We start from the raw sequence: 23182 nt of genomic DNA on the forward strand, positions 1-23182 counted from the left end.
TCTGGCGCCCCCTAGTGTGAATGAATGGAAAATCCACACAAGCTTTGGGTACTATGTCTACTATAATAATCAGCTAATTTCATCCCAACATTGCGCTTTTCTTTCTTTAAAATAAATCTCATCATCACTGACTCATATACTCAATAATCCCATATAAATGTATAAAAAATCTTATAAAAATGTGCAAAAATTAGGGGGGGGGGCGGATGGAACTATAAAGTTTATTTTACTCTACAAGACAAAAGTTGAAAGGTCGTCGTCTCTGTTGGGGAATAATAAATAAAGGGGTCCGCCCCTTTAAAACCTGACCCGGTCTTTCAAACAAACACACCCCCGACAATGACGGGTCGCTGATGAACAGAGAGGTGGTCCAATGACAGCGCGGAATTTCCGCAACTGACCAATCAGCGTCTACCATGTCAGGCGTCGTGTGTTATGTTGTTAGTGGAGCGCTTGTGCGACGAGAGGAGGTGGTTATGAGCAGAGGCTAAACGATGGCCGCTTCCTCGGTGCGGTGGCTGAAGAGACTGTGCCTTTTCGTCTTGATATGCCCCCTCTGCGTGCCAGCCTTCTTGAACCTGGAGGAGCTAAATGAAATGAAATATGGGATTCAAATTCTTCCTGACCCCGTCATCTTGGGGCAGGTGAGTCGAGGCGTTTCAGGCGCTAACGGTAACATGTAGCTTCTTGGCTAGGATGGGAGCTACTGTTTTTAGCCGTACTATTTTTATTTTTTTTGTATGATCTTAATAGCTAACGTTCGTAATGAGTAGCAAGTGTGTTGGCACATCACGAAAACAGGAAGACATTTTATTAAATCGTGGCGGGTTAGCGGAGTAGCTTTGGATTTACGTACGCAGCTTGTAGCAACAGCTGTTAGATATTTCCCACAGGTAGCTTCTCTGTTTTCGTCATTTTTATTTTATTTACTTTTTTTTTTTTTTTTTTTTTTTTACTGTTAGGCAACCATCAAACTAAGTTGTTGAAGCCCCACAGTGACTGCTTCTGTTAAAAGTTACAACATCAGCCTGTTCCTCTTCCTGTTCCAGACCAAGACAGAGGAGGTCATGATGGTGTCCAATAAGTACAAGCAGCTCTATGAATGTCGACTTCCAGCCCAGGCGGTCCGGTTTCATCAGGATCCAGCTTCTGAACCCGACTCGCTGGGCTACACTGGGCCCGACATCCCGGACCTGCTCAGGCCGATGCACAAAGCCCCCTGTCTTGTAAAGGTCGGTGCTTGAAACCCATCTGGGTCTGTCTCTGCTTATGTGTGTAATCCACTGGTCAAATGCTCAGCCTGGTCATACAATAAAGCGATTAGGAGGCTTGTTCTTGCAGAGGGACAGCCTGAGGGCGGTCCTACCACTGATCCGGGTCTGGTTGATCTTCCTTGATGATGTGTCATTTAGGCACATCATGGGGGGGTCTGTAAGGATATCCTTGGATCAGTGGTGGGGACAACCTGACTGGGAGCCGCATGGCACACTTAGATAGCACTAACACAAAGATTGGCACATATCTATCAGATAGCCATTTCTCTGACCTTGCCGGAATTAAATAATAGCAATATACTTTACTGTTTTGAGAGTCTTACATCCACAGTATAGTTAAGTGGCGGTCGTCTGAAGGGTAAAACGGACTGGGCCCACAAAGGGTGTTTCACCGCCATTCGGGTGCGGTAGCTTTAACACGTTTCAAACTACTTCACGGCGATAATGGTGTGTCACAGTTGAGCTTTTGCAGGGAAGCCGTTTGTGTTGTCCTCACTGCAGTATAGCAACTGCCAGTTATACATCTAGATAAACTCTTCCTATATAAATGAAGACGTGAGTCGTAGTAAGCTCTAGTTGCTCTTTACTGTGGCTCTTTTCTTCATAGTACATGGTAAGAGTGAAAGCTGTAACAAGACGAGTACAAAAATGGCCGTTTAACTCTGCAACGGATGCTTTCCTTATGTAAATTAATGTAAATTAAACGTTTTTAGCCACAAATAAATCAAAGGCATTTTATTGTAAATAGTACATATAAACTTATGAATGTAATTATGAAATTATCAACTCACGACGTTGCCTCTGTGACGTTCACAGTGATAAATTCAGGTAGTGGAACATAGAAATGTAGCAAAATGTGAACTCTGCTAACATTCCTTCAAAACAAAGGTCCATTCAGATTCATGCCTGAAAGGCAACACACCGTTCATCGCATCTTCTAACCACCGTCAAGAAAGTGCACGCATCTAATCCTCCCAGCCTATTATGACCTTGTGTATGTTGCAGGATGTGACATCATTCAGTTAGATTTAGGTGTTATGAGACAAATCGCATAGATTCAAAGAGGTTTCATGCAGAAAAGTCAAATGACTAACGCTTATGGCTTAAAAGTTTGCGGTCACTTAGGCTACGTTCACACTGCAGGTCTTGATGCTCAATTCCGATTTTTTTTTTTTTTTTGTGAAATCGGATTTATTTGCGTGTCTGTTCACATTTCCAAATATATGCAAGTTGTATGTGATCTCCTGTGTGAACTGAATTCATACAACCTAAGTGTCCCGCATGCGCACTCGAGGACGCGATGACGTCACACGTAGCAAGCGTCCTCAGTGTTTGCGGAAGTAAACATGGATTATAATGCTGCTGCGCATTTTGCGGTCTTTAATTTCTTTTCTAACTGGAGCTTTCTCTCCATTGACTGCTCTCCTCATTATAGTCCGCTATGGGTGTTGTTTTTCAATCGGAATTGGGTCACTTCAGGCTGCAGTGTGAACGTAGCCTTAAGAGTTTTCCTTATATTATTTTAATAAAAAGCACCATTTTATTCAATTAAAATAACATCAAATTAATCAGAAATACAGTCTAGATGTTGTCAATGTGGTATTTTGTCTATGTTGGCATGGCCAGCACAGTCACCAGAAGTCAGCCCTATTTCACTGCCCTAGCAGCTGGACCGTATGGCGTGTAAGAAGTGCTCATCAAGCCAATCCAATTTGTGAGAGGTGCTTCAGGATGAATGGGGGGGGGGGGGGGGCATTTACTCAGATTACCTCTACAAATTAACAGCTAGGATGCAAAAGTTCTGCAAGGCTGTAATTGCTGCAGACGGGGGATACTTTGATGAAAGTTTGAAGTACAATATTATTTCAAGTACAAATCATCATTTCTAACCTTGTCAATGTCTTGACTATGTTTTCTCTTCATTTTGCAACTAATTTGATTAATAAAATGTGAGTTGTCTTGGAAAAACTGAAATTTTTTTCAAACCTTTCAACGGTAGTGTGAATTCATCAGTGCTAAGGCTGGGGGATGTGGCTTAACAATAAAATCTCTGATTTTCTTATACTAAATACGATAAATCAATTCTCCATTTCACAAAAACAAATTTAAGAAATTATTTCGAAAAACTTTTTTTTATTTCAATCACCTTGTCTGGAAGTTGACCTGAATTCAAAGTGCAACTTACCGTTTTTTTCGGACCATAAGGCGCACTGCATACCGTGAATTAACGTGTCTATGTCTGTGTTTACACATAACACAAACCGGATTAGAAGACGCACTAAATTCACATACACAGCTCACTATCCGTCTCTGTCGGGAGGACAGAGTAGTTGGACTGCACTGCCCTGTTTCTAACATAAGGCCAAAATAAACGTAACTTTATATTGAATTAACTTACTAGGTTTATTGTTGCTAGCGCGTACTCTGTGCGCACGCTGCCTAGAGGCTCCCACATACTCGGTTGTACGGTGTGCGTACTGTGAGCTTGGTGGACTCCGCCTGACTCTCTGTGGATGTTTTACCATTCATAGTGGAGCGTGATGCTGCACGTCCTTATGACCGCCTGCTTGGAGCAGCTCAGTGTATCATGCTCGGTGTCACATATAAAACAATTCGATGTAAAGACTTCTTGCCGCCGAGAAGTTTATAGTGGGACACGTACTTGTATGCGTGGAGACTTCGGCGTGAGTACACCTCAAGTACGCGCGGACCTCCACGAAGCGAACTACGTACACGTATGTGGGGGGCCTTTACGTCATGAATGCACTTCTAGTTTCAACATTAGTCAGGCAGTCTTGTAGACAGCTCAGGGGTCCGATCAGGTCGTGACACGGTGTACCGTAATGCTCTGAATATCCATTGAGAGGAGCGGCTTTGTTGCTAACCAAAGTCGTACTTACACATTTTAACAGATTTTTGAGTGCATTGTACCACATAAAATCAGTCAGTAAGCACAACATTAATCAATCAGTGCACCAGATTATAAGGCATACCATCAGGATTTTAAGTGAACTTTATAGTCTGAAAAATATGGTATGTACAACAACAAAAAATTTTGGTGTCGACTATACTTCTGTCTAAGCAGTTCTTTGTGACATTGATATTAAACATACTGCTATTACATTGTCCATAAATGTCCATATATTTTGAAACTTTACTGCTTACATTTACTATCCAGTGTAAATTCTTTGCTGCAGTGGAATGGGGAGCCAACAAAATCAATCACTAGAGCTGTGTTAAAAAAGAGAAAAATTTCCAATTCTGAATCAACTCTCATATCACTTCATAAAGGTCGATTCGTGTGACCAAAGATTGGTTAAAAAAAAAAAAAAAGAAGCATTTTCCGCTGTGAACTTAAATGTAGGAGCTGGCATTTCTGGCTCACACTCCACTCCAGGAGGTGAATTTTTTATTTCATATTTTTAATAATGCACCAGCTTAGTGTCCAAATAGCAGTTGCAGATATCTCTGGTGTCTCTGTTTTGGTCCTTACAGCCACCATTAGCTACCATTAGTTTATCAATTTGCTGTTGAATGTTAATATAATACTAGTATGTTGCATAACTACACAGTCATGTAATTCAGGTGACAGCTATAAAAAATGTTTTTAATACCAGCAACCCAATATGAGATCGGATCGGAACGAAAAGAGTCTATTCCAAATCTTGAGAATCGGAATCGAATTGATTCTTGAAACTTGAATCACTGGAATGAAACACGCTTCTTGTGTTTTTACTGCTTCATCTGTGGGTTGGGTTTACTATTTCTGCAAAGTGAGCACAATCATTTCCCACTGCCCTAATTGTTTTACTGTCACGTATCCATTTAAAACCAAATTATGCAAAGGTGGCAGGCATGCTATTCTTTTTCTTTTATCCATCTCCTGTTAGAGATAGTTATTACTAAAGATCTGGAATTTCATTGAATTTTATTCCAGATCTGAGTGTGGAAAACACAAATAGTCTGGAAAAAAGTCTAGTGTTGTTAAATTTTTTCAGCATCTACTTTTTATAGGTTTAGAGTTAATAATTGAATGCATTGGCATCTTTCTTCATTCCCAGTTCCAGAGTGAAAAACTACAGATGCAGACAGATTCACAGAGCATTGGTGGTTTATTGGATAAATGTAACTCAGTTGAGACAACATGTTTTGACTTTTTTTTCCCCCCCCGAGAACAGATGCCAACTTGGGTTTTATCCACACATCCATTTGTCCACCAGTTACCCAGCCATGCATCTGTCCGTCCATCTTACCTCACTGTCTGTGTTCTTTGCAGGTTCCATGTCTGCCCTAAATTCAAAGTATTTTTATTTTTTTTATTTTGCACCTAAAACGCAGAACAAAAACACACATAAGGCTGGTCGATATAGGAAAAAAAGTCTATTGATAAAATAAAAATCATATTAACCAATATAAATAGTTATCAAACAATTCAAAACATATATTTCAAGTGCAGCCCTGGCCATTTTATGCTGTTAATTAGTGACCTATTTTTAAGTAAAAAACACTGAATTCAAACACAACTTTTTACCAAAACCTAAAAAAACAACAACATGTGCTCTCTGAACTCTTAAAAACCTGGTGAAGGAGCGTTCCTGGGTCTGCGTTTGTGATTGGTCAGCAGGATGTAGTGATTGTAGTATTAACCTAAATGATAGGCTAGAATGCAAAAGGAAGGAAAACCCTTCTATTGAACATTTTATTGACCCCCTTTTTTTTTTTTTTTTTTTTTTTTTACTATTGAACCACACGTCTATCGGCCACTAGATATAGTTATTGAATTATCGTCCAGCCCTAAACACAGATATTTGCGTTTTGGAAAAGCAAAGAATGTTAAAATGGAAAAGGCTAAGAAACACCTACACAGGAGTATGCAAGGTTGCGTTGTAGTGTTTTAGTCAACAAGGTAAGCTGTGAAATTTTGGGGGTAGCAGTGAACTTGCCGGTTTAAAGTTTCAGTCTACAGACTGAAAATGACGTTTCTACAGTGAAGAAAAACGCTATAATCAGCGTTTTCCACTGCAGGAACCTCCAAGTTTAAGCTAAACAATTTATAAACATCTGTTTGACTGAGTAATATCATAACGGAAGGACTTTTTTGTGTCTTATCATGGAAAAATGTTAGACTGAAAAATGTCTAATCTGCTGTTTGTTTTGTTGCAGACAAAGGATTGGTGGACATATGAATTTTGTCACAGTCAGCATATCAGACAGTATCATCTTGAAGGTAAAGAAAAATAATTTTTATATATTTTGTCATTCTTCAACCGATAAATACAAATGAAACAATAAAAAATGATTTTATTTCTGTAGACCTGAATTTTCTTCATATTCTGAGGGTTAAATCATTGAACCTTGTCCTATAGATGTTATTTTAGGCTTCTGCTTTGTGTGGGTTTCTCTGTTTGGCCTTGGCCTCAGTTTTTTTTGTCTTTTTTTAAGTTTAAACTTGTGGACTCTACTTGGAGGACTTTGTTTAATTGGCTTTTTTTCTGAGACTTGTCAAAGGATTTGAAAGAAATAGACATTAGAGCTTTAAAAGTTGTATAAATGTTGCAAATGCCATTCTGAGGTGCCATATCTGGAGTTTTGCCTGTGACAGAAATAATATCTGTTGGCAAATTCACCGGTCTCACAAAACAGAAATTAATTACTGAAATGTTTGTCTGAGCTATCATTAGTGGTAGAATAAGTTGTTCCAGAGGAATGTTAGTCTTTTATTTTAAAAGTGTGCTTTGTTTTCATTATTGGGCTAGTCATGTGACTAATGTGTTTTCTTCTTAGACTCTGAAATTAAAGGGGACATTCTCTTTCTGGGATACTACGAGTCTGAATTTGACTGGAACAATGAAACGGCGAAGGTGAGACTGCCTTTACTGCATGTCGTATAACATTATCTAAGCCCTATTTATTTACAAAAGGTTGTTTATTGAATTCAGACTTTGTCTCATTATAACCAGGTTTTTATGTGATGGATCAACACATAGTAGCAACTTATTGCATTGGTATTAAGACCCCTTTAATCTGATAACTTTAGGTAAATATCCGTGCTGCCAATATCCTCCATGAATCACCTAATCACAAAATTTAATCCACTTCTGTTTAATTTAATGTTGATATAAATCTAGCAATACTGTTAAAGCTTTAGAGATTTGCTAGAAAACAAACAGTATCTCACAGAATAAGGAACAAAGCAGAACATTCAGGGAGAAAGTTACGGAGAAGTTTAAGGAGGATTAAGTTGTGAAACATGTAAATAAATCAGGCTTGTTTGTTAATAACCTTTCACAGATAAAACCATCACAAACTGCTGTACAGTAAACCAATAAAATAGCCATTAGGCACGGCAGGTTTATGTATATAGCACTTTCTGTACAAAGACGATATTGAAATTATGCGCCGATTAAAAACAGGTTAACTCACAATAAAACATACAGTGAAAATAAACATCCAATGAAAAGCCTGTTTAGACAAGGTTTTCCAAGGTTTGGATATCTTGCAGAGTATAATCGAAACCTACCAAGACATGGCCATCTGAGCTGATAATCCAGGAGAGCATGAATCAGAGAAGCATTCAGGAGGCCCATGGTAACTCTGGAGGAGCTGCAGAGATCCACAGCTCTGGGTTCAGAAGCTGCTAACGGGAAAACTAAGAATCGTACACGCAACAAATCAGGCCTTTATGAAAGAAAACCTTAAAAGTCCTGTTTTCACTATTTTACAAGTCGCGTATAAGGGAGCAAACAAGTGGAGCAGGCTGAGCTGGTGAAGTGGGACTGATTAAATCCTCAGGACTACATAAAAAAAAAAAAAAAAATTCTGTGGAGATTGACTTGAACACACCAGCCTTACTGCGACACGTGGTGGTGGCAGCATCATGCTGTGGGGATGCTTTTCAGCAACAGGGGCTGGGAGACTGAGGAGCTGAATGCAGGGCAAGGCTGGGGGAAAACCTGTTATCAGCTGCAAAGATTTGAGACGTGAAGATGGAGAATGGTTAGATTAAAGGATCTTCATGAGAAATGAAGGCCCAGTCAAAATCCAGACTTGACTCCATAGTCTATGGTGACACATAAAAAGTGACGCTCTCAGACGCTCACCATCCAGTCTGGCATGTATGAGTATGAGGTATGTTACAATGTAGACAAAGGTGGTAGAAACCAGTGTTGTAGGACTCAAGTCCGAGTCATTAGCTAAATTTAGAGACTCGTGACTTGACTTGGACTTGAGCACTGATGACTCGAACTTGGACTCGGACTCCTACATTCAGATCATTCTGACTCGGAAATTGAGAAAAAGACTCAACTTTTTTTTTATATCATTAAGCTATAATTTTAATATGTCATTAGAATATTATTTGGTGTATGATTTTCTTATCTAAATTATTAGTGCAATGTGGTGGAGTGTGGATTTTTTTTTTTAGTTTAAAAACATGTAGGCTATGCTTACTTTAGTGCGGAACTTGGGCTCAACTTCAACAATAGTGACTCGACTTGGATCAACAGTGACTCGACTCGGATGAGTCGTGGACTTGACACGGACTCAACTCGGATTTTTTTTTTAATGACTTGGACTTGACTCGGACTTGAACACTGGAGACTCAAACATGGACTCGGACTCTAGGCATAGTGACTTGACTACAACACTGGTAGAAACACACCAGCAGACTTCAGGTTGTAAAGGCTTCAGATTAAAAAGGGGTCAAGACACACCTTAAACTATAACATGTAATGAAAAACTATATTTAAAAAAAACATGTTTTCTTTTTTTCTTCAAAATGATTCTCGACTGTGTTGGTTTATCCTATAAAATACCAATAAAACACACTGAAGTTACCCGTTGTAACGTGACAAAATATAACCGCGGTTAGCAGAGTTGATACTGTTCCAGGGCACCGCGTCCCCTAGCTGGACCGCACGCTGCAGTAAATCTGACCCTAGAACCTGTGCAGAACATTCATTTCAGCTCCAGACGTCTTCTCTCTCCATTTCGCAGGCCTCCAAACGGCACAAGCTGAAGCGATACCACAGCCAGGCCTACGTAAATGGGTCCAAGTGTGACCTGAACGGAAGCCCTAGAGAGACTGAAGTCCGGGTGAGACTTTTGAATTCAGGAGACGTTTGTCGATCCGTGTAACCCAAGTAGCGTTGTTAGCAAATGGTTTAAGTTTTGTTTGCAGTTTCTTTTAAATCCTGACTTGATTTCTGTGTAAAACTGTGGCCACAGCAGAATAAACTCTTTTGTGTAGCTTTTGAAGGTTTCCATTTCAACAGGCTTTCAAGTTCCATTTTCTATACCTGTACTCGCATCGTTCAACTTTTTTAATTATTTATTTATTTCCAGTTTGTATGTGAAGAAGGCTCCAGTGACTACATCGCCCGAGTGGACGAGCCACAGTCGTGCCGCTACGTGTTGACGGTTCACACCAGTCGCACCTGCCAGCATCCGTTCCTGCGGCCGCCGTCCAGCTCCAAGCCGCAGGGCATTGTCTGCCAGCCGGCTCTGAGTGCGCAGCAGTACATGGACTATGTGAAGGCTCAAGTCTGTGAGTGCTCAGAAATCACATTGGTTAGGAAGATGGAAAAACAGGAGCACATCAGTTTTTTTTTATTTTAGATGGGTATCGGTGTGTTAACAAAAAATGTGGTTGTATTATGAGCAATGCAGGGCTGTCTCAGAAAATTAGAATATTGTGATAAAGTTCTTTATTTTCTGTAATGCAATTAAAAAACATGAAATGTCATACATTCTGGATTCATTACATATCAACTGAAATATCGCAAGCCTTTTATTGTTTTAATATCGCTGATTATGGCTTACAGCTTAAGAAACCCAAATATCCTATCTCAAAATATTAGAATATCGTGAAAAAGTATACTAGTAGGCTATTCAACTAATCACTTGAATCGTCTAATTAACTCGAAACACTGCAGGGTTTCCTGAGCCTTGAAAAACACTCAGCTTGGTTCAGTAAACTAAATCACAAGTATGGTAGTGGTTAAGAGACGACATAAGATTCTCACAGTAACTGGTGTACTGACCATGGCATTACTGTCCTTGATTGGCCTGCCAATTCCCCTGACCTGAACCCCATAGAGAATTTGTGGGGTATTGTGAAGAAGAAGCTGAAAGACACCAGAGCCAACAATGCAAATGAGCTAAAGGCCGCTATTGAAGCATCCTGGGCATCCATTACACCTCAGCAATGCCACAGGCTGATTGCCTCCATGCCACGCCGCATTGATGCAGTAATCTGTGCAAAAGGATTCCCAACCAAGTACTGAGTGCATTTCAAAATCAAACATTTTCAAATGTTTGATTTTGTTTTGCTGTTATAATTTTTTTTTTACTTGGTCTGAGGAAATATTCTAATATTTTGAGATAGGATTTTTGAGTTTTCTTCAGCTGTAAGCCATAATCAGCGATATTAAAACAATAAAAGGCTTGCGATATTTCAGTTGATTTGTAATGAATCCAGAATGTATGACATTTCATGTTTTTTAATTGCATTACAGAAAATAAAGAACTTTATCACAATATTCAAATTTTCTGAGACAGTCCTGTACTTTAATTCTGTTGCCATTGTTCAGATGAGTAAGACCTGATGGGATCGATGGTGATTCTGTTGCTGTCCTGTTCCTCTTCTGGCTGTTCCCAGCGGACACGAAGCGCAAAGTGGAGCAGATCTCCGAGGAGCTGAAGAGCCTGGATGAGATGTTGGCCGGTAATGAAGGCGCAGACGGAACCGTGGAGGTGACGGCAGAGGAGGCCACACCTCCGCCAGGCAACGACCAAGAGCCCTCAGATGGTAAAGCTCCACTCTGTTAAGTAACAACAACAAAAAAAAAAGAGAAAGGGAAAAAGTGCGTATTTATGTCATCTGCATGGATGTCCGTTTCCTGTTTTTAAGCAGGAAAGACCGACTTGTCTGAAGATGCAGCATCAGAAGAGACGGAGGATGCTGACTTTTGGGAAGGAGTTACAAAACCTGGGAAATTAAAATCAACAACTTCTCAACAAGACAATGAGGTACTGAACATGTGTCACTACCATTAAAGTCGTCCTTCTTCTTTCTTTGCCTATCATTATGGCAATTAAGCTTTTTGCTTAATTGCACAGAAACTAGGCAGAGGCAGTATGTTTAAAAAAACTCAGTCTGCCATTGAAGAAACAAAAGAACAACTTAGCAGTAGGTGCTTATTATCACCATGATTTACTGATAATTTGAAATATTTACCCAAATAAAAAATATTTAACATTTTCTTGAGCACATAAATACTGTTTTTTCCCAATAAGAAACAAAGGAAGATGACAATATTAATCCCAATTGTTGCTGCTCAATAATCTCAGCCTCAAGCCTTCATCAAGCTTTTTGATTTTGCCAGAAAGTTTACTCACAAGGGGAACCAGCTGGACAGGAGCCATAAATTACCCATTATACTTTTTTTTTTTTTACCAAAAAATATATACCCTTGCTCTGGAGGAGTATATTCAGTACTAAGACTTGTATTAAATAGATTTTCTATTTGCTGTTAGACTGTAAACTGAAGGCTTGAACTTAGAGTTTGGTGTAATTTGCATGTTTGCAACCGTGAAACATCAGCATGTCAACATTCCTGCACCTGTGGGAAGTGTCTCTGTGCAAATCTTCAATAAGATGGTGTTTGGACTATAATTGACTCTGAGCAACGTAAATAAGAATCCTTTGATAACACCGTCAAGCAAATGTTTCTGATTATGAAACCCAACGTGTCTCGTTTAAAAAAAAATAAAAAAAAATAAAAAACTCACTTTCATTGCTTACCACTAGATGGCAGAGTTGGTCTCTTATCCTTTTCACAGTCTTAACTAAATGTTTCTCTCTGAAAGGTGGTGGACGGTGACTATAGCTCCCCAGTGGACAATGAAGGAGATGAAGGTACTGTTAATTTTCATATAAGGTAGACGAGTACAATTTATGACTTTTCAAGTCACTGCTTTAGACCCTAAACCAGTAACCTTTGTAGATATTAGCTATTTTGCGTTTTAATTTATAATTTCCTTCTTATATACATGCAAATCTAAATGCATACGAATATCATAATTTATTTCAGTCATTCAATTCACAAAGTGAAATTCTTATAGACAGAAAGACAGAATATTTTATTTCTTCTAATTTTGGTGATTCTGGCTAAAAATTGTGAGCATCCTAAATTCAGTTTCTGAGAAAATCTGAATATTACACAAGATCAATTAGAAGTTATTTTTATTACCAAACGGTCAACCATTTAAACCTTTAAACCTGTTTCAGTACGTGGATTTTGATACGGGCTGGAAGCCCAGGTGGCTTTGATAGCGTCCTCCAGGTCCATCGTCTCTCGTCTTCCTCGTGACAATCCTCCCATAGATTCTCTGCGGAGTTCAGGTCAGACCAGTTTGCAGGCCAGTCAGCCTCAGTAACACCGTGGGTATTAAACCAGGTACTGGTTTTGTTTGGCAGTGTAGGCAGCTGCCAAGTCCTGCTGGAAAAGGAGATCTGCAACCCATAAATCTGATAAGCAGAGGGAAGCATGAAATGCTCTAAAACTTCCTGGTAGACGGCTAACTGACTGTGAACTTGATCATATTTTTAAAAATATTTAACAAAGCAGATGACACGGCTCCGCGACTCATCGTTGACTGTGGAAACTTCAGTCTGGACCTTAGCGTGGATTCTTTGGACCACACAGTAACAGTCCAACACAGAGACCTTTGATATTTTCTCTGCTGCGGCAGATGCTCGTTTTAAGGAACAGCGTCTGGATGCATCTGTGCAGCGTCTCTTGAAGCTCTTCAGCTGCCGTCCCCACGTTGTGAATCTCCCCTGACCTCTCAGAAAATCTTAACCCTGCTCTATTTTCAACCACACCATCCTTCCACTCAACTTTCCAACAATACGCTCGGACGTGCCACTTCTTTAGCTTACGCTCCCAGTGGAGGAAGTCAATGAAAAGCCCCTTTTCATTCATTTATAAACTGAGAAACAGAATTTGGATTTTCATTGGCTGTATGTCAGGATCATCAAAATTAGGGTTGGGAACTGAAAAGATTTTCACGATTCCGATTCCCTTATCGATTCTGTGAAACGATTCGATTCCTTTTCGATTCTCTTTTCGATTCCAATTTGGGGAAAAAAGGAGAACAAACAGTTTGATGATGAGCATCAACTTTGTTTACTTAACTATCACACGACCTTACAAACTAACAAGGTCAAGATGTCCACAGCAATTGTGCAACTGGAATAACATTTATATTTGTTTAAATATAAAAAGGAATATAAGAACAAACTTAAATACAGTAGATGAGTTGTTTAGAATACAAGAAAATGTAAGTTTGTTGTGACAGTTGCTTATTAATCTCTCTTTAGATAACCTCAGCCATCTAAATCTAACGGAGAAGCCATCTGTTTAATGAAAAAGCATTACTGTACAATTTTGGAAAATAAACTCGTCTCCCCCTGATTTAAATAAACGAGCCTCACCTTTCTCTCGCTCCCTGAGCTGCAGAGCAACTTTGTAGCATGTTTCCTTACATCCACTGCAATAGCTAGAATCATGTAAGAATTCCAGCTACCAGTGGTTCTAATTAAACATGCTACCAATGAAGGGCTGGATTAACGATAAAGGCACGCTCCCTTAATAACCCCAAAGAGAGGTAGGAAATTGGTTTATTTCCAGAAATGGCATATGATTTACTAGGAACCAGCCAGTGATGTAAAACTAGCTACTTACCACCAGAGTTGCCTTCCATGCTGGTCGTAACTTTAGCTTCTGTCCGGTAAGAATCAAAAACACGGCATTCGTTAAATTGTATGCCATGTTGTGTGCTCAGGTGTTTCTGCCTGTTGGATCTATTTCCTCCAGTGGATATAACTGGCACTTTGCAATGATTGCAAAGTGCCTTGTTGCCATCTTTCTCTTCCTTAAAATGAAGCTAAACTTTCCCGTTTACCCGATGGGGAGGCATTTTTTTTTTTTTATTTTGCTTTAAGCCTGGTCACGTCGTACACAACTTATGCACATGTGCTCACTGAATGCCGTGTGTGTAACTTGCGTAAAAAAAAAATGTAGTGCACAATGTGCTGCTAAGAGCCGCGGCACGACAGAATCAAAAAGAGAATCGTTAAGCGAGCTGCCAAATGGTGCCACGGAATTGGAAAACACGGAACCGGTTCTGGACAGGAACCGGTTTTCGATTCCCATCCCTAATCAAAATCCACTGAAATAAACGCATTAAAATGTTCTGTGTGTGTGTGTGTGTGTGTGTGTGTGTGTGTAATAAAGCCACATAAGTGCTGTTTAAAAACTGAATTACTTAAATAATTGTATTTTAGATGAAAAGTGATAGAGATGCGGCCGTACACCTGATCCTGTGGTCATGGGTTATGGTTGTTTTCTTGTTTCCTTTTTAAGTAGAAAGATTCAACTTTAAAATCATTACTGACCCAGCAGATCTGATGAAGTTTGTTCAACATCTTAAGGAGAGTAACAGGAAGGTCAGTACGCTCCCTACGTCTCACAGCCCCATTTTGGGTTTCATTTTTTGTGTGTATGTGTGGTGCGTTGTCAGAACAAACATGTCTTTCTTTTCTTTCTTTTTTTTTACAGAAAGCAGAAAACCAGGCCAAAAGTAGAGAAGAGAAACCAGCAGGCGACACTGATGCAGGAATGCTCAGAGGGGAGGAGAAAGACGGAGATGAACGGCTGCTAGAGGAATTCGAGGAGGAGATGGCCGACCTCTCTGTGCCTTCTGGGAAGATCGAAGAGATAAAAGAGGAAATGCAGAAGGAGTTTGACAACATCATAGACGAGGTTTCAGCCCTGAGATGATACTTGGACATCCGGCTTGTTGTATTTAAACAAAGCTTCATGTCGTCGTTCTGTTTGCCCTGTAGGCCCAGCAAGAACTGGAAACGGAGGGTCTTAAAGGGGAGTTCGATCGCACTCAGGCAACACAGGCGCTGGAGACGACATTAGATAAGTTACTGGATCATCTGGAGGAGAAGGATGTTCAAGATCCCGAGCAGCAGGAGCTCCAAAGGGCCCGTGACCCGAGCCGAGGCAGCCCCAGCCTGGCTCCTAAGCAGCCAGGTAACATTAATGGCGGCGTGAAGCCCTGGGCTGCTGTCGTTATGTGCATGTCGTCATCACAAGCCATTCTTGGTCATCTGTAACGTTGTATTCTTCATCTCAGAAATCAGAGCATGATTGCAAAAATAAGAGTTAATCTCAGCCTAAACTGCTGCCATTAATTCTAAACGTGACTAAGTTTTCCACGACAAAATCAAAACTGAAGTGATTAAAATCAAGCGCATTGCCCGGATCTGCCACGGCGCCAAAGTGTTCACCAGTGTTGTAGGACTCGAGTCCGAGACTCAAACTCGAGTCCGAGTCATTAGCTAAATTTAGAGACTCGTGACTTGACTTGGACTTGAGCACTAATGACTGGAACTTGGACTCGGACTCCTACATACAGATCATTCTGACTCGGAAATTGAGAAAAAGACTCGACTTTTTTTTATATCATTAGGCTATAATTTTAATATGTCATTAGAATATTATTTGGTGTATGATTTTAATATCTAAATTATTAGTGCAATGTGGTGGAGTGTGGATTTTTTATTTTTTTTAGTTTAAAAACATGTAGGCTATGCTTACTTTAGTGCGGAACTTGGACTCGACTTGATCAATAGTGACTCGACTTGGACTTGACTCGGACTCGATTCTGATTTTTTATTTTTTTTTTATGACTTGGACTTGACTCGGACTTGAACACTGGAGACTCGAACCTGGACTCGGACTCGAGGCATAGTGACTTGACTACAACACTGGTGTTCATAAGACGGTGTGCTGGGACGGCGCCTCCAGCCTGTGACCCTGCTGATGGGTGTTGAGGTGAATTGTCTCTTTTGTCCCTCTTTTGTCTCGTCGCCTCAGAACAAGCAGCTGATGACCACGTTAAGATCAAAATTACTAAGTATAAGACGGGCAGCAGCCCTGATGATGAGGTCAAAGTTCAGGAGATGGGCGAAGGAGACCCCCAGTGGCAGCACATAAAGGACGTGGTTAAAGAACAGCTAGAGAAGGCAGGACTAAAGGCTGAAGGTATGAGGAGGCAGCGCGGCTATATACACGCCGCCTTTTCTCTTTTCCATTGCCTCTCTTTAAACTTTATGGCTATCTGTCTCCTTCCATCTTATCTTCACACCTTCTTTATCCTTTACTGGAAAGGTTTAGCAGGGGGGAAAATGGCAATAAACCTCTGAACGTTTCTGCAAAGCTTAAAAAGACGGCAGCTGTCGACTGACGTTCCTTTAAAAGTTTATTGGAGAGGAAGGGTGTGTCATTCGTGCGTCTCTGTTTTTTCTTCTCATCCGAGCTTCTGTTTGTTCCTTTCACGTCATTTTAATGAATCTATCATTCCCTTTTATTGCCTCTGAGCCGTGTGGGTGATCATGTTTTGTCCCCCCTCTCCCCCTTGTGTCGTTGTTAAAGGTAAAATCGAAGTGAAGATTTTGACGCGAAAGAATGCAGAGGAGGCAGGCGATCAGTGGCTGACCGAAGAAGATACAAAGTCCTTCAGGGAGCTGCTCATAAATCTCCTGGTACGGTAATTTAACTAGCCAGAAACGGTGTGACTGGTTTGAAATCAGCTCTGCTACGAAGTTTAAGCCGGGAGGATGAGTTTTCTCTAGAAAGTTTAGATATCAAGCTATGGATGACAAAATATTTCTTAGGATTTTCTAATTTAATAATTTTCCAGTTAACCTCATCAGGATAAAATTGATTAATAGATAAAGTTCTTAAATAGTTCTTAGGTAAAGGTGAAAGCTTTTGGAAATTTAGTGCTGTGGAGAAAATATATATTTGGATTAGTAGTTCCAGGTTACTATTAGCTGTACATTGGAGCACTACGGCAATCTATCTGTCGCTCCAAAGTAAATCATTTTACAACTACTGCTTCTTTGAAACTTAAAGGGATAGTGAAGAATTTGTACAGTGCGGCCCTGGCTATGTATCTGAGCTTCAACAGCAAGTGCTGCAGGCATCTTTTGTTTGCATAAATCAAGATTGGCTGGCCTTTGATACAGCTAGACTGAAAGAGGCCAAGAGCAAAGCAGATTCCTATCATTCTCAAAACAACTCCTGTCTCTGAAATATCGTGGCGATTTAGGCAAATGTTATTTCATCAACTGTTAAACCACCTTCAGGTTTGCATTGGGTTGCTATTAATAGAGAAACCGGTGGTTAGTTAAACAGGAAAGGAAGGTGGGAGGCTTCGTCTCACCAGTGATCTTGATCTTCCTGTGCAAAAAGACGGCACTTGTAAAATGTTTCTGGCCAGAATATCTAACAGAGAATTAAGACCAGGTAAAAATGATTAAAACAGCATTTACTTCAATCGCCCTATTATTTTATCTTTCTAAACAGTTTTACCTTGTCAGGCGTTTATTCTGACCATAATGACAAAATATTCTGCTCAGGGTGGAAAGATCTAACCTTATCAACCATCAGAACCCTCTAGTTTCTGTTGACTTTATTTAAATGGTTCTCAAAGTGGGAACCAAAACGCAAAGTGAGGCTTATATTTGCCGTCTGAAATGGCCTCTCTAAAGACCCTATTGCTGTGTGTGTGTGTGTGTGTGTGTGTGTGTGTGTGTGTGTGTGTGTGTGTGTGTGTGTGTGTGTGTGTGTGTGTGTGTGTGAAACTGTTAAATGCAAATTCAAGACCCACTGTTGAAACTCTGATCAACTGAGCCTGACTCTTTACTCCACTTTTCATATTGGCTTTAATGTAACTTTTATAAACATGATTTCATTCAGCGCAGTGTTGCGTATAACATTCCCAAAAAGGCAGGATTTCAACAGGGTTAATATTTAAAGTTGAAATAGCATTTTCAAGATTTTTCTTATTATAGCATCTGTAATACAAATAAAAAAAATCCCTAAGGAATTGTTAGAGATGATTGCTTATTAATGATCATAACATAGCTGGCATAATCACAATAATCCTCATAATCCTTATAACAATCACTATAATAATCATAGTAATAATAGGTTCTTAGTTAATTCTGCTATTACTTTTAACCTCACCTCCTCCATATCTCCCTGCTAAGTCATGTCTCTTTCCGCTGAAAACACCTGAATTGCTACGTCTCCTGTGTGCCACCCTGGCAGCTTGGGACTTCTTCTGCATTTCATGTTGAAGGCCCTGCTGCAGCTGCAATAACATCATATTTTCATGTCATTTATTTCTTAATACTTTTTTCATTAAAATCATAAGAGCCGGCCCAAAAAAAAACTCTGCCAGGGGTCCTGTTTGACAGCGAACACAAGTTGTTCCTCTTTTGTTTCAGCCTCCTCCTGACCTCAGTTGTTGCAGTTCCTGTTTACTTTTTTTCTTGGAATGCACAGCTGACTTCAGTGAATTATAAAACACAAAAGTATGCAAGACCACAAGCATTTGAGGACAATCGTGTCTTTCATGGTAAAGTATAAATAGCAGGTTTAACAGAGTTCGAGGTCTTTACTCATTAAAAGGCGCTGGGGAAGGCGTGGCACCGTTTAGCACAGCTGTCTGTAAGCTGACGGATGCAGGTCGACCCAGTTTGAGCGTGAAAACTCACAGGAAGGCTTTCATCTTTGCTTGTCACGGCAGCGAACGCATTTCTTTTCACGTTTGCTTCAGGGTTCGTGTTGGAACGTTTCCAGGAGAGCTCCTTCTCATTTTCCTGTCTCCGTCTTTTAGCGCTGTTTTAGTGGGATTAGAAAAATTACAGATTCTAGAACTGGAAATCTGATTTTGTACAATGATTACTTTTTAGACTTTTTAGTTCCCCTTTCATGTCATCAGAGAACTATTTGAATTTATATTTAATGGAGCTACTACTAATGATTTAGTTTTTATTATTAGTTTAAAATAAAAAAAAAACTACAAGTTTTTTTGTTTGTTTAATAAGTCTAAATTACTAGCTTTTCTTCAAAAGTAATTTTTGTTTTAATTTATTTTCCAGCTAAATCAAGCGCAAAACAGGTTGTAGGTATAAAGCGACAGCCAAAAAATTTGCCTTATTTCAGTCTCAAGGGAAAAATGACATTCCTATTAAACTAAACATTTAATATTACAGGCTGTTGTCCTTACTCACTTCCTTTCTGGTCTCCCTGCCTATGCTTTTTCAGCTTCCATATCCAATGCCTCTGCAGAAACATCTGCTATAAACTGGATATCATATTTTAAAACGACTGAAAACTAATTTCTGGAAGATTATACATGGCAAATGTTTGTGAACCCTAAAAATCACAAATCGCATGATTTTCTTAGATGTAGCCATGCTGTTTGTCTAGTGACCGGCATATTTAGCTGAAACCATGAAATTATGCTTCATCTGCATTTGTTGTCATATCATGAGACCTGACACGAGGTCAGGGTTAATGTGGAGCTTCAAATTACCGACCCAGTGGTTAAAGAAAGAGTACTTGGCCGTTAACACTTTTATGACTAGAAGTAGAAGGGCCTGGTTACGTTTTAACAGAAGGGTTGATCTTTCAAACGCTATGCAAGTAAAGCGCTCGTAAAGTCATTTATACTGGGTAACACATTTGTTAACCAAATAATTTGAACTTTGCAAGTGAAATATTAGATCTGACTGTGGTTTGTTTTCCATGACCTATTCTCTGTTCAACCCTGCAGACCGGAGGCACAGAGGAGGTTTATAAAGAGCAAAAACGGCAGCAAGAGCTGGAAAACAACTACAGGTTTGTGTGGGGAGAAAGTCAGGAGGATACCCAGTCGTCGTCCAGCGCGTCGGACTCGGACGATGTGGACATCTGAGCTCCCGCTGTCCGTTCACTGCTCCTGCTGTGACAAATCCTGAGGAGACCAGCAGGTGGAGGGGCTCGAAATTATTGCCACAGTTTTAATAAAAAGCCTGATTGATTTGGTTGTTGCTGTTGAGCTCGGTATCTAACTCGGCTGTCTGCACATCCAGGAAATGATTTAATGTGAATTGAAATGGGACAAAAAACGTCGCCGTCTGCCATGGACAACGTCCAGATGTTGCACAGTGAAAAGTCAGCCGCATTTATGCAGTTGAATGAAGTTATGCATTTTCCCTTTTTTGATGGGATTCGGTTCATTGTAGGCTGACACAGCCTGGTGACATAAGGGCGCATATGTTTCTAGAAACCTTTTCCAGTTTTACTGAACATTTACGCCGAGCTGCCATGCTGAAAAATATAGCTACTACAACAACAAGCAACTTTCAAACCTGAAATATTTAGTTACAACAAGCATTACAATTACTCTCAGCCGTATGTTGGTGTCTTGGTACATTTTATTATACAGTTTTATTTATTTTTTGTCACTATGTCACTAAACAGTTAAAAACAACATTTTGTTGCATTTTTTTATGTGACAGATCAACACAAAGCAGTTATTCTATCGGAAGTGGGAAAATAGGTACATTGCATTCAAGTGTTTTAGTAATTGAATATGGCTTGAATTTGCATTCAGCCCCTTGAGTTAAAACAGTGTAGAACAGTTTCAGATCAAAGTCATTTTTATTTCTCTACCAGCACCAAACTTGTAGAGGCTGAATTGTTCATTCGTCTTTGAAATATAGCTCAAACTCATGTGGACTGAATAGAGGTGGTTTCTAAATTGGACGTTTCAAGTCTTGCCACAGTTTGCCGATGGGATTTAGGTCTGGAATCATTGAAAAACTTGAACATGGTTTGGACCAACAGTCCATTGTCTTGCTGGAAAACGAATCTCCACCCTTCTCTACAGCCTTCAGCAAACACGTTAATTGTGTTTCTGGATTGCCCTGTATTTGGCTCCACCCATCTCCCCATTAGCTTTGAGCTGCCCCGTCACGACTTTCCCCCACAGCTTTCCGCTGCCACAACCACATCCCTTCATAGGAGCGGTGTGCTCATTGTGATGGGAAGTTTCAGTTTTCCACCATGTATTACTTTTTTTGCCTGTTGTCTAAAACGTTACGCTTCACTCTAAGTGACCAGACCACCTTCTCTTACATGTTCGCTGGGTTTCCTACATGGCCTTCAGCATACTTTAGACACTTTCTCTCAACAAGGACTTTCTCCTTCTTGCCACTTTCATAAAGGGCAGATTTGTGGCGATAATGACACACAGTCCTGTCAATACATCCTCCCACCTGAGCGCTGGATCTCTGCAGCTCCTCCAAAGTTGCCATGGACCAAGAGATTAACGCTCTCGCTGTCAGACCTGTGAGTTTAGGTTGCTTTATACTCTTTCCATTTTCAGATAATGCTTTGAGCAGAGCTCTGCGAGAGAAGCCCGGGGTATTTTCTAACTTATTCCTCCTTTAAACTTCACTACTTTCTCGCCGACCTGCCTGAGGTCATCTTTTCTCTTCATGTTGGTCCACTAACAAAACTCTGAGGCCTTCACAGAACAGCTGATTTTGTGAGATTAAAGTACAATCAAGACTCTTTACTAATTGGATGACCTCTGAGGGCAGATGGTTGTAGATGTTTTTATTTAGTGGTTTTGAAGTAAAAGGGGTTCAGATTATTATTTGTGAAAACCATCAGTCGTATTTTCCTTCAGTTTCACAACTGTTTGCACCGGGGTGTTGATCTGTCACATAGAATCCTAATAAAACACCGACGGGTTTGTGGCTGTAGCACGATAAAACATGAAGCGGTCTAACAGGTATGAATACTTTTATGTGACGCTATATGTGCACCAACCAAACATGTTCGATAACTTTTTGCTGCCAAATCTTTGCTGCACATTATTAAAGGAACTCTGTAAATGGTTCAGTGAACCATTGCAATGCAGCAAGATATTCAAGCGTATTTTTTTTTATTTGTGACAAAAACATTTAATTTATCTTAATTTAGCAAAGGAAATGCCACCGTTCTCCGTGAGGTTCAGCTGCTGAAATGTGGATTTAAAGGGCTGAATTTGTATAGTTTGTGAATAACTCTGCTTCTGGGAGCTCTGTTTGTACATAATTGTTGTTGATATATTTTGAATTATTTTTTTCTGTTTTATTAGCACATCTTAAGTGGTAATTGAACTGCTTGAGTAAATGTGTTTAACAATTCTGGCTGTGTGCTTTCATTATGTAACACATTTCGCTGTGGGATTGTCATATGTACACTTTTTTTTTTTTTAACACATGTGGCAAATCCATTTAGGTAACAGGTGCGCTTTTCATTACATACTCACTGAGTTACCAAAGAGCCTAGCTTTGGGCTTTGTTTGGCTTGAAGCAAAGTAAAACTGAGTTTGCTCACTGTCAAGTAAAACGTATTTAGAAAGCACGTTTAAAAACAGCATCAGTTTACCAAATTGCTGTATTTGTGTTTCATGTGATATTGTACTGCTTAAAAAGAAATTACTTTGAAAATAATTAACTGGTAATACGATGAACGAGATGCTCCAACAAACCGGTCAGGGGTCAGCGCCATCGGTTTTGGTCAACAAATGCATCAACCAGCAGCATCTATGTTGATCCACGCTGTTGGGAGTTTTGACAAAAATCAGGAGCTTTAGGGATATAGTCTTTCATCCATAGATTAACATAATCTTGTAATTTCCTCCTTTTCTACTGGATACAAAACTGCTATCAAAGTACCTGTGGCCCATCTTTTCCTCTTTTGTGCGTTGCTGTCCTTAGAAGCAAAACTGGATCAGCAGGTAAGGCCTTAAACTGGAAATCGACATAGACGATGATTGCTGCATCTCTAAATATGATCATCGACATGAACCCAGGTTAAGAAGAGTAAATAAATAAATAAATACGACCCCTTTGTGCCAAAACCTCTCCCAATGTCTCAAAAATAATTGATAAACCTTTCCAAGAGCAATAAAATAGTACACAGCTGCAATCATAAGCA

At 39.9% G+C, this 23182-nt stretch overlaps 1 protein-coding gene across 5 annotated transcripts; it reads left to right on the forward strand.

The window, feature by feature from the left end:
• The first annotated feature begins 439 nt into the window (after nucleotides 1-439).
• os9 (OS9 endoplasmic reticulum lectin) lies at nucleotides 440-22386 on the forward strand. 5 transcript variants are annotated; one of them, XM_036151471.1, is made up of 15 exons: nucleotides 440-644; nucleotides 1050-1232; nucleotides 6438-6501; nucleotides 7059-7135; nucleotides 9270-9368; nucleotides 9618-9819; nucleotides 10933-11082; nucleotides 11185-11303; nucleotides 12144-12192; nucleotides 14705-14787; nucleotides 14900-15103; nucleotides 15187-15382; nucleotides 16229-16396; nucleotides 16787-16896; nucleotides 19983-22386. In XM_036151471.1, exons 1-15 carry the CDS (start codon nucleotides 495-497, stop codon nucleotides 20121-20123), a joined length of 1995 nt encoding a protein of 664 aa, XP_036007364.1. In that variant the 5' UTR covers nucleotides 440-494; the 3' UTR covers nucleotides 20124-22386. The 5 variants fall into 5 exon arrangements, with proteins under 5 accessions (XP_036007364.1, XP_036007366.1, XP_036007367.1 ...); XM_036151473.1 differs by having other exon boundaries at nucleotides 14708-14787; XM_036151474.1 differs by having other exon boundaries at nucleotides 14744-14787.
• Nucleotides 22387-23182: the final 796 nt, after the last annotated feature.

Source organism: Fundulus heteroclitus, chromosome 20, assembly GCF_011125445.2.
Source record: "Fundulus heteroclitus isolate FHET01 chromosome 20, MU-UCD_Fhet_4.1, whole genome shotgun sequence".
Lineage (NCBI taxonomy): Eukaryota > Metazoa > Chordata > Actinopteri > Cyprinodontiformes > Fundulidae > Fundulus > Fundulus heteroclitus.

Bases quoted from the DNA above. Each gene is read 5' to 3' on its own strand.
- os9 (XM_036151471.1), top strand. From the start codon at position 495: ATGGCCGCTTCCTCGGTGCGGTGGCTGAAGAGACTGTGCCTTTTCGTC. The intron at 6,502-7,058 runs GTAAAGAAAAAT...TTTTCTTCTTAG, and splicing joins CAGACAGTATCATCTTGAAG to ACTCTGAAATTAAAGGGGAC. The intron at 15,383-16,228 runs GTAACATTAATG...TCGTCGCCTCAG, and splicing joins CCTGGCTCCTAAGCAGCCAG to AACAAGCAGCTGATGACCAC.